Source organism: Triticum aestivum, chromosome 7A, assembly GCF_018294505.1.
Source record: "Triticum aestivum cultivar Chinese Spring chromosome 7A, IWGSC CS RefSeq v2.1, whole genome shotgun sequence".
In the NCBI taxonomy this organism is placed as follows: domain Eukaryota; kingdom Viridiplantae; phylum Streptophyta; class Magnoliopsida; order Poales; family Poaceae; genus Triticum; species Triticum aestivum.
Window position 1 is genome coordinate 454,354,519 of NC_057812.1, and position 10,537 is coordinate 454,365,055.

Below are 10,537 nucleotides of genomic sequence, written 5' to 3' on the forward strand. Positions count from 1 at the left end.
CCTGGGCTAGACGCCAAGGATTGTGGCGTTTGGTCCTGGAATCCAAGTGGGACTCTTGCGTTTCGGGCAAAACCGACTTTGAGGAGGCTTGTGCTCCAAGTTCCGACCCCAGGGCTCAACATATAAATAGAGGGGCAGGGCTAGCACCAAAGACACATCAAGAAACACCAAGGCGTGTGTCGGCAACCCCGCCCCTCTAGTTTATCCTTCGTCATAGTTTTCGTAGTGCTTAGGCGAAGCCCTGCGGAAATTGTTCTTCACCAACGCCGTCACCACGCCGTCGTGTTACCGGAACTCATCTACTACTTCGCCCCTCTTGTTGGATCGAGAAGGCGAGGACGTCACCGAGCCGAACGTGCGCAGAACTCGGAGGTGCCGTGCTTTCGGTACTTGGATCGGTCGGATCGTGAAGACGTACGACTACATCAACCGCGTTGATATAACGCTTCCGCGAACAGTCTACGAGAGTACATAGACAACACTCTCCCCTCTCGTTGCTATGCATCACCATGATCTTGCGTGTGCGTAGGTAAATTTTTGAAATTACTACGTTCCCCAACAATACTGAAATCACTCATGATTGCAAGCAAAGAACGGATCTGACGAGAAAACGGCGAACGAAAGAAAAAGTGAGGCGAATAAAACTGTAAATTTTTTGTGAAGAGGGGGAGAGGAAAACGAGAGGCAAATGGTGAATAATGTAAATTGCGAGGAGATGAAATTTGTGATTAGGAACCTGGTATATGTTGAAGATCCTCCCCGACAATGGCGCCAGAAATTCTCCTTGATGGCAGCTGGAACTACGTCGGTATTTCCTCGCAGAGGGGGGGATGATGTAACACAGCGGCGGTAGGTATTTCCCTCAGTTATAAAACCAAGGTTATCGAACCAGTAGGAGAACCAAGCAACACAACGTAAACAACCCCTGCACACAAATAACAACACCTCGCAACCCGACGTGTTAAAGGGGTTGTCAATCCCTTTCGGGTAACAGCGCCAGAAATTGGTGCATGACGGTAGGTTGTAATAGATTGGATAAATAGACAGCAAAGTATTTTTGTATTTTTGGTTTAATAGATCTGAAGATAAAAGCAAGGAAAAGGTAGATCGCAAAGACAAACATATGAGAAATAAGACCCCGGGGCCGTAGGTTTCACTAGTGGCTTCTCTTAAGAAAAATAGCAAACGGCGGGTAAACAAATTACTATTGGGCAATCGATAGAACTTAAAATAATTATGACGATATCCAGGCAATGATCATTACATAGGCATCATGTCCAAGATTAATAGACCGACTCCTGCCTGCATCTACTACTATTACTCCACACATCGACCGCTATCCAGCATGCATCTAGTGTATTAAGTTCATGGAAAAATGGAGTAATGCAATAAGAACGATGACATGATGTAGACAAGATCCGTTTATCTATATGGCGGTAGATATAGATCTCGTCTTTTTATCCTTAGTAGAGACGATACATATGTGTCGGCTCCCTTTTTGTCACTGGGATAAAGCACCGTAAGATCGAACCCACTACCGGGCACCTCTTCCCATTGCAAAATAAATAGATCGAGTTGGCCAGACAAAACCCAAATATCGAGGAAGAAATACGAGGCTATAAGAGATCATGCATACAAGAGATCAAAGAAACTCAAATAATTTCATGGATATAAAAACATAGATCTGATCATAAACTCAAAGTTCATCGATCCCAACAAACACAGCGTAAAAGAGTTACATCATATGAATCTTCAAGAGACCATTGTATTGAGAATCAAGAGAGAGAGAGACGAAGCCATCTAGCTACTAACTACGGACCCGAAGGTCTACAAAGAACTACTCACGCATCATCGGAGAGGCACCAATGGAAGTGGTGAACCCCTCCGTGATGGTGTCTAGATTGGATCTGGTGATTCTGGACTCTACGGCGGCTGGATGAATATTTCGTCGACTCCCCTAGGGTTTTAGGATTTTTGGGGCATTTATAGAGCAAAGAGGCGGTCCGGAGGGTACCCGAGGTGGGCACAACCCACCAGGGCGCGCTAGGGCCTCCTGGCGCGCCCTGGTGGGTTGTCCCCTCCTCGGGACTCCCCCCAGGTGCAACCAGGGCCCATCTGCTTCCTTTTGGCCCAATAAAAATCATCGTAAAGTTTCGTGCCATTTGGACTCCGTTTGATATTGATTTCCCGTGATGTAAAAAACATGGAAAAAACAGGATCTGGCACTGGGCACTATGTCAATAGGTTAGTACCGAAAAATGATATAAAATGATTATAAAACATCCAAGATTGATAATAAAACATCATGGAACAATCAAAAACTATAGATACGTTGGAGACATATCAACCGCCCCTTCCAGCAGAACCATACCCTCGTGGCATTCCTCTTCCTTGAGCTTGATTAGCATTGTCTCTGTCGAAATTGACCAGCAGCCAGCGCCCCCACTCACATTCTTCAGGCCTATGAATGCCATCCCCACATTCAATGACCACATGACCGACCAATCCACAAAAGTTGCAAAAATCTGGTAATTTCTCATACTCAACAGGATATTTCTTCTTCTCTTTCAGTGTGAGCGGAATAAAGCGAACAAGCGGGGTATCCAACATGATGTACACCCTCGCTCGTAAGTACTTGGTAGGGTTCAAACGTCCTTCATTCACAATCACCTTGATAGGCGGGATGCCTACTTTCCTAGCAATTTTCGTCGCCAAATCTGATTTCTTCATCAGTCCTTCAGGTAACCTCATGATGCGAGCCCAAACAGAAATACGATCTAACTTATAATCCTCCATATTAGAGATCCCATCATATTCCTCAATCACAACTGTCGCACCGCGGAAGTCCCAAGGTCCGCCATTGATCACTCGGTTCCAATCACCCAAACACATAAATTGAGCCAGGAAAATGTTTGCAGCCCTGGGCTTGAAGGTGACCCCTTGTGCCGATGCTCAAGCATTATGCATTGCCTTAAAAAGTGCCACGTGACTAAAGGGTTTCTGAGTATGAACCCTAAACACGCCAATCCAACGAGATTCCTCAATCAACCCTTCAATGTCTCCAGAGAGATCAAGTTCTTCCTTTTCACCATGCAAGTTCAGTCCCTCAAACCTATCCTCCAAATTCGCTGCATAATGGCAGTCCTTCTCAGCAGAACTTCCGCCTGATGGATCTCTTTGTGGGAGTCCTTGCGATCCCGTGTCAGCCATGCGGTCGCCTGAAGAATTGTCAACCAGGAGGCGAGATCTCACAACTGTTAACGTGGGAAATCATCGAAACTCGGTGATCTATGAGGAACTCTGGCAGTCGCCGCCAGAGGACGTCAGGAACCCTAACAAAAGGAAAAAACCGGGCAGTCGTTTACTAAGGACTTCACGTTGTTAGCACTTCAAGAAAAGTTTTCCAACAAACACACTGTAGATAGGTCAAAACATTTTTCTCCACCCATCAAACGGCAGAGTTATAATCCGTGACCTCTTTTTTCTTTCAGGGTTATCTGATCTCTTTCTGTCTCACATGTTGTGGCTGAGTTGGGTACATGGACGGGGCAGATTACATCTCCAAACTCACCGAACGGTCCAGATTCCTCAGACGTAGAGGCCCCCAAGAACAAGACGCCTTTGGGCCGGTCGCGTGCTCACAAAAGCACCATCCGCCGCTCGTCCCGTCCCGTCTCGTCTCCCCCAACCAGGCGAAAACCAGCATCGCGAACGGCACCAGACCAAACCCCCGAATCCGAGCCAAGGAGCAAGGGCAAAACCCCATCTGCGGCGGCGGCGGCGGCGGCGATGGAGTCGGTGGAGGCGCTCGTGGCGCACATCCAGGGTCTCTCCGGGAGCCCGGACGAGCTGGCGCAGCTCCACGGCCTCCTCAAGCAGGCCGACGGCGACGCCCTGCGCGTCCACTCCGCCGGCCTCCTGCCCTTCCTCTCCCACCTCCACCCCGGCGCCCACTCCCTCGGCTACCTCTACCTCCTGTACGCGACCCCCCTCCCCCCCCCCCCCCCCCCCCCCCCCCCCCCCCCCCCCCTTCACCAAAACCCTAACCCCCTTCGAGTCCATCGCGCCGCGACGCTCCAATCTCTCCTTCGCGTCGATCGATCCCTAGCGCATCTAATCGTTCGTTTACTCTCTGCAGGGATTCTTTCGTGTCGTCGTCTGCTAATCTGAGGGCGCACGCCGGCGGGGACCTTCTTGTGACCGTGGCCGATTTCCTCACCTCTTGCTCGGCCGACCAGATACGCATGGCGCCCGACAAATGTGTGTGCCGTGCGATTATCAAATCGAATTGTTCCGTTTCGTTTAGCTGCGGGCTAATCTTTTTGTTTGTGCAGTTTTGAATGTCTGTAGGGTGCTCAAGAACGAGGTCATGCAGCTCAATGCGCCGATCCGAGGGATTGCTCCGCTTCGGGCTGCTGTCCGCAAGATCCAGACATCGTCAGAGCAGCTTACCCCACTCCACGCTGAATACCTGATGCTGTGCCTGCTGGCCAAGCAGTACAAGGCTGGCCTGAGCGTCCTGGAAGACGATATATTTGAAGTTGATCAGCCCAAGGACTTGTTCCTTTACTGCTACTACGGGTCTGTATTAAGTTTGTTGAATGGCTTACGGTTTTTGAGTATGTGTTGACTTGCTTACTAGTTTGCCTTCTCTTGCAGGGCGATGATATACATTGGGCTGAAGAAGTTCCGTAAAGCATTGGAGCTTCTTCACAATGTGAGGCCTTCAACTATGCGACTAGTTTTCTGGGTAGCCGTTTCTCCGTTTGTGCTGTTTACTGAAGATATACTTATTTTTTCAGGCTGTTACTGCCCCAATGTCGTCATTGAATGCAATTACTGTCGAGGCTTACAAGAAGTATGTCCTAGTTTCACTCATTCAGAGTGGACAGGTATATCACTTCTTTGCATTCTATAGTGATTTGTGATGCTGCTTTTAGGAAAAAGTTCCCTTATCGCGTTGGGTTTGGATCAATTAAGGCATGTCTACCCTGCCTAGCTTTGATCGCCGACATTGATGCTTCCTATAGATAGATACACATTATTAGTTGCCAAAATAAGATATAAGATGTACTCCCTCCGTTACTAAATATTTACCTTTCTAGAGATTTCAACAAGTGCCTGCATACAGAGTAAAATGAGTGAATCTACACTCTAAAATATGTCTATATACATCTGTATGTGGTATTCCATTTGAAATCTCTAAAAAGACAAATATTTAGGAACGGAGGGAGTAGTAGTCACCTGCAATTGTTGTTGGGAGAACAAGTTTGTTTCTTCCCAGCTTTAATCAAAAGAAAATCATTTTAAAATGGAATATGTAACTTAAGACCCACTGCCACATAGAAAATAGGAAATCGATCAAATGAAACACCAGAAGAAAGCGATGCATTAATACCAAAGATGTGTCCTATTCATATACTCCCTCTGTCCTTTGAAGAGTGTACTTCCAACTTTGTTGGAGGGTCAAACTATCTCAAAGTTTGACCGAGTTTGTGCAAAAATATATCAATGTTTGTGAAACGAAATACGTATACGATGAAAATTTATTTTATCATGAATCTAATGCTACTAATTTGATGGCATAAATGTTGGTGTGTTATTGTATAAATATGGTCAAACATAAAAAAGTTTGACTTCCTAAAAAAGTTGGAAGTACACTCTTTAAAGGACGGAGGGAGTATGCCACTTGCTTGATTAAGCTAGTTCTAAGATAAGAATGTGAATGACATAGGGCCAAATTTGATGCTAGAATGCTAGATTAATGTAGTATCATATCCCTGAAAAGAGACTACACGTGTTTCAGATATGCTGGCGTTACAAGCTGAATGCATGGACCCCCTCCTCCTATCTTCTGTTGATGGGATAATGCGATAAACCTATTGTGATTTGATGATCATAAATTCATAATTCTTTGTTTTGTTATCCCTAGTTGGTACAAATAGGGAGCACAAATATACAAATTTTGTGAGCGAATGAAGAAAATATGGCAACATAGGCTATTGGTGCCCATATTAGTGCGTGCATATCGTTATCATTAACCGTTGTCCATCATTACGTTGTCCATCATTATTTGTTTGGAACGAAAACAGATGGCCCTGTAAGCCCTTTGCTCTACTGGTGGTTCCGTATCATGTTGAGATAGTTTGTTACATTCGGAATGATTTTGTTGAAGTCTGGTGCGGTATGTCAAGTTGAGATGTATTGAATTTTTTGAACAGGTTCCGTCATTCCCCAAGTACACATCTTCGACTGCTCAAAGGAATCTGAAAAATCACACTCAGGTATACTTCCTTCCTTCCTATGAGTTATAATTTCAAATGTATCCAGTGAAAAAAGGTGTTGCTCTTGCACTCACAAGTTGTTGGATGCAATGTGGTAGACTGGTAGTCATCTGCCCTCCTTAGTTTCTTCATTGGCTTTGGGCGTGATAGTAGTCAAATTAAATTTAGTTCTGATATATTCATAGTATATTTTTTCGCCCTTCCTAGTTTATTCATTGGTTTGGTGCCACGGTAGTCAAATTGATTCAGTTCTGATGAATTTTATGGTGGTTATTCGTGCATTATTCTATCGAATGATGTTTATTGCTTTACTCTATCAGCTACATTTGATTGATTCTTGGTACAATGTGCATTCCTTAGACTTTAAAAATGAACTGACTTAGTTTCATAGTCCTAAGACAATAAGTACACGGATGTCTTGTCACCACTAGTGCCATGCTTTAATAATATGTGCTTTTGCTATAAATGATGTAATTTATCCCTTTTATTACATGATAATCCTTTTTAGCTCTTTCTGGAAGCATTAATGCTGTCTATCTGTTTAATTTTTAGATTTACGTTGATCTGTCTACATGCTATGGTACTGGTAGCTACTCTGATTTGGAAACATTCATCCAGTCAAATGCAGAGGCCTTCCAAACTGTGAGTATTTTCTCTTTCCTTCTTTGTCTAATAAGATGCTCTACTGTTAGTGACTAGTGTCAGTCTGTTACCAGGCATACCCCCGGCTGTACCTACCTCCTTCCTTGCTGGGAACTACTTCTTGTTATTTTTCTATTTATATGCTATATATTACTAAAGAATCTGTCAGTAAGATTTTCATGGCACAGTAATATGCATTGGTTTCTGATTATTTGCATGTTTCAGGATAACAACTTTGGACTAGTGAAGCAAGTGCTCTCTTCAATGTACAAGCGAAACATCCAGAGGCTGACCCAGACCTACTTAACTCTTTCACTTGAAGACATTGCCAGCTCTGTTCAACTTAACACCCCGAAAGAAGCTGAGATGCATGTACTTAGGATGGTAGGTGTTTGTATGCAGTCTGGTGATCTTTAGCATCTACGGAAAGCATTATCACACAATTTGACTTCTATAAATTCAGATTGAAGATGGTGAGATCCATGCAACGATAAACCAGAAGGATGGCATGGTCAGCTTTAATGAAGATCCCGAGCAATATAAAAGTAGTGAGATGGTGGAGCACATCGACTCTTCTATTCAAAGGTACGTGCCTTTTATTTTCTACCGCATACTGTATGTTATATATAAAGTTGTGCACGCTCCTAGATTTCTGAAATTTATCATTTTCCTTGGTACATAGTTCCACTCTTTGCGTCCTATGCATAGTCTCAACGAACATCACTGAGAATTCGAAATGTAGTTACTGGATTGCTTAATTCTATTTTAGTAGGTGGCATGTTTTTTCTATTCCAGAATTTATTCTTAGGCACATGCTGAATTATGATTAAATATGGAGCAGAAACAACTAATGTTTTGTGACTGATTTAACGCTGTAACAAATATTCTTCAGGTTGATGGCTTTGTCCAAGAAGCTGACCTCAATTGATCAGAACATCTCGTGCGATCATGCATTTTTGATGAAGGTTAGCTCTTCAGATTTGCACATGTATTTTCCCTTCTTGCCGTTGCCCTCTGTTGTTTTCTAATATGTGTGAGTAGGTGCAGAGTGGAAGGGAACGTGCAAGATTCGACTATGATGACTTTGACTCGGTTCCACACAAATATTTTTGAGATGATCAGCGCCTTGGGTGTCTCGGAAGTACTACCATCAAGCTAGCCTTGCCCTGAGGTTATTATTGGTTCGACCCGTATATTACAGCCATCGAAGTTTGAACCCTGTAATTTCTGGAATTAAAGGATGGGAGCTTTTGCTTAGGGATAATGATATTCACTCTTAGAATTTGCCCAGCAAGCTTTCATTTTGAGTACCCATTGGTGTTCTTCTGTGCGAAGAAGAATATGGTTGTGTTTACTGCCGGTTACTTGGTTAGGCAAAGTTAAGTCTTTTTTTTTAGTAGAAAGCCAAGTTAGTCCGTAGGACGGACGATCACGTTCGGCCGAAGCGCTTTCCGTCGGTAAGTAACCGGTTTGGCCGTCAGTTTGGTTACAGCCTAAAAAGGTTGAGCTTTTGGTTCCCTAACACAGACCATGTTAAGGTCAGTTGGGGCTGCTTACGCGTCAGGCGACTGCCTGGTTGAGTACCTGTTCATCTGCAACCTCGCGAAAGTTATGGAATAGCAAAACCGAGGTGAGTTGCACACATACACGAGGTAGAGAGCGCTGGAGAACAAGTTTGCTTCCCCGGCTCAATGTCAGGGAGAGCCGTGCTTTAAATCGTCTGCAAAAGTCTCAGGTGTTCGGACTTCTGCCACCCAGCACTCCGGCACCCTTAGGCCGTGTTCGGCAGCCCTCCGCTCCGCGGCTCTGCTCCTGGAGCGGCCGGAGCGGAGCGGCCCGCAGTGCATTTTCCTGGAGTTGGAAAACTGGCGCTCTGTCCGCTCCCCGTATTATACGGAGCTGGAGAGCTGCCGAACATGGCCTTAGCCCACACTTTTCTCCGTATCTTCCCCCACCCTTGTATTTGCACCCTCCTAGCCCGCCGCCACCACCACTCCGGCTATGGCCCATACCTTGTTGGACGTTCATCAGCCCCTCCCACGTGTCTACCCGTCTTATCCTAAAAAATATATATATCTTGTTGGACGTTCACTAGCCCCTCCCAAGTGTCTGCCCGTCTTACCCTAAAAAAAAACGTGTCTGCCCGTCTTTCCCGTCTTTGAGCCGTCAATCACTCTGGATCCGTTCATACCCAGGTATCCTCCGCCCACCGCGAATGCCGTCTTTGCCGTGCACCACACCCGACAAGTGTTTAGACAAACGTCATTGCGTTTTTCTTTTGACGTTCTCGTTATTTCTTTGGAGCAATCATTATGGCGGGATACTTGATGGATGATGAGCTGTTGTGCGATGCGTGGTTGGCTAGAAGTGCGGACTTTGTAGGCACGAAGCAAGTGGTGCAGTGTTTTGGTTAAATGTGCATTCTTGGTTTCATGAGCAAAAACATTTCGCGCCTTATAACTTGTACTCCCTCCGTTCCGAATTACTACTTGTCTTGGATTTGTCTAGATACGGATGTATCTAGACTCATTTTAGTGCTAAATACCTCTATATCTAGATAAATCTAAGACAAGTAATTCGGAACGGAGGGAGTACGATCGCAATGTGAAGTCCCTTGTCCATCGACGGTGCGCCATCTCAAACTCCTGCCATAAAGAATTGCAGTGCGATTGCACAGAAGTGGAGAGAAGGTGGCCATCCGATGCGTCAATCATGAAGATTGTAAGTTTGCTTCTTGTTGCTCTGTATGTTGATCAACTCATCGATACATTTAGTGTTGCAACCACATGTTTTTTTTTATTTTGCATGGTAATATGTATCTCATCATTTATACCGTAAGGTCATAGTACAAGTCACGTGCAGAACGACTTGGCAAAATTAAAAAGACATCAGAAAGTTAGTCTTTGCATAAAGAAACACCACCAAGAATTAAAATTACAAACAAGATCGAAAAATCCTCTGAACTTCAATACGGACTACATATGAATATATATAGACGTATTTTAAAGTGTAGATTCACTCCTTTTACTTCGTAAGCAGTATATATTAAAATCTGTAAAAGGGCTTATATTTAGGAACGGAAAGAGTAGATGGCTAGACTTGTTTGCAAATATTTCGACTTTATCTAATTGGACGTTTTTTCCACGAAGATTTGCAGATTCCAGCAATTTGTAGCCAATTTATGCTGGCTTTTATTTAGACAGAGTAAAACTAAACAAACACTTACACGATCACGTCGAAAGACAAAAAACTATGTCTTCGGACATTGAACACACGCCGACATTGTACACGACTAGAACTCACGTTCCATGTTAGTGCTACTAGTACAAATGCCCGTGCGTTGCAACGGGCTTGAGCTGTGATTTATTAATCAACATGATAACTCACACCGGTGGGACATGGAACCATGTTTTACAAAGCTTATTCATAAAACCTTCCTTAGTTAAATATGGGCAACTTTGTTTACCAAACGACACACCCAGCAAACCTTATACTTCGCAAAGTCCTAAAGAAGTTCTTTGTCATTACACACCATTATTTATATCTAGTTCTAATAAATGTCTATATTAATGTTGCACTGATTATTGCTTCTCGGTTGAATTTTTTCGTTA

The 10,537-nt window shown here is 44.2% G+C and overlaps 1 protein-coding gene across 2 annotated transcripts; it reads left to right on the forward strand.

Annotated features, from left to right (window-relative positions):
* The first annotated feature begins 3,648 nt into the window (after window positions 1–3,648).
* On the forward strand, window positions 3,649–8,238 carry LOC123147518 (COP9 signalosome complex subunit 3). Of its 2 annotated transcripts, none has more exons than XM_044566794.1 (11): window positions 3,649–3,977; window positions 4,139–4,260; window positions 4,335–4,581; window positions 4,660–4,717; window positions 4,803–4,892; window positions 6,222–6,284; window positions 6,837–6,926; window positions 7,152–7,310; window positions 7,390–7,511; window positions 7,819–7,891; window positions 7,974–8,238. In XM_044566794.1, the coding sequence occupies exons 1-11, from the start codon at window positions 3,790–3,792 to the stop codon at window positions 8,037–8,039; spliced, it is 1,278 nt and encodes a 425-aa protein (XP_044422729.1). In that variant the 5' UTR covers window positions 3,649–3,789; the 3' UTR covers window positions 8,040–8,238. The 2 variants fall into 2 exon arrangements, with proteins under 2 accessions (XP_044422729.1, XP_044422727.1); XM_044566792.1 differs by having other exon boundaries at window positions 3,650–3,977; window positions 7,968–8,238.
* Window positions 8,239–10,537: the final 2,299 nt, after the last annotated feature.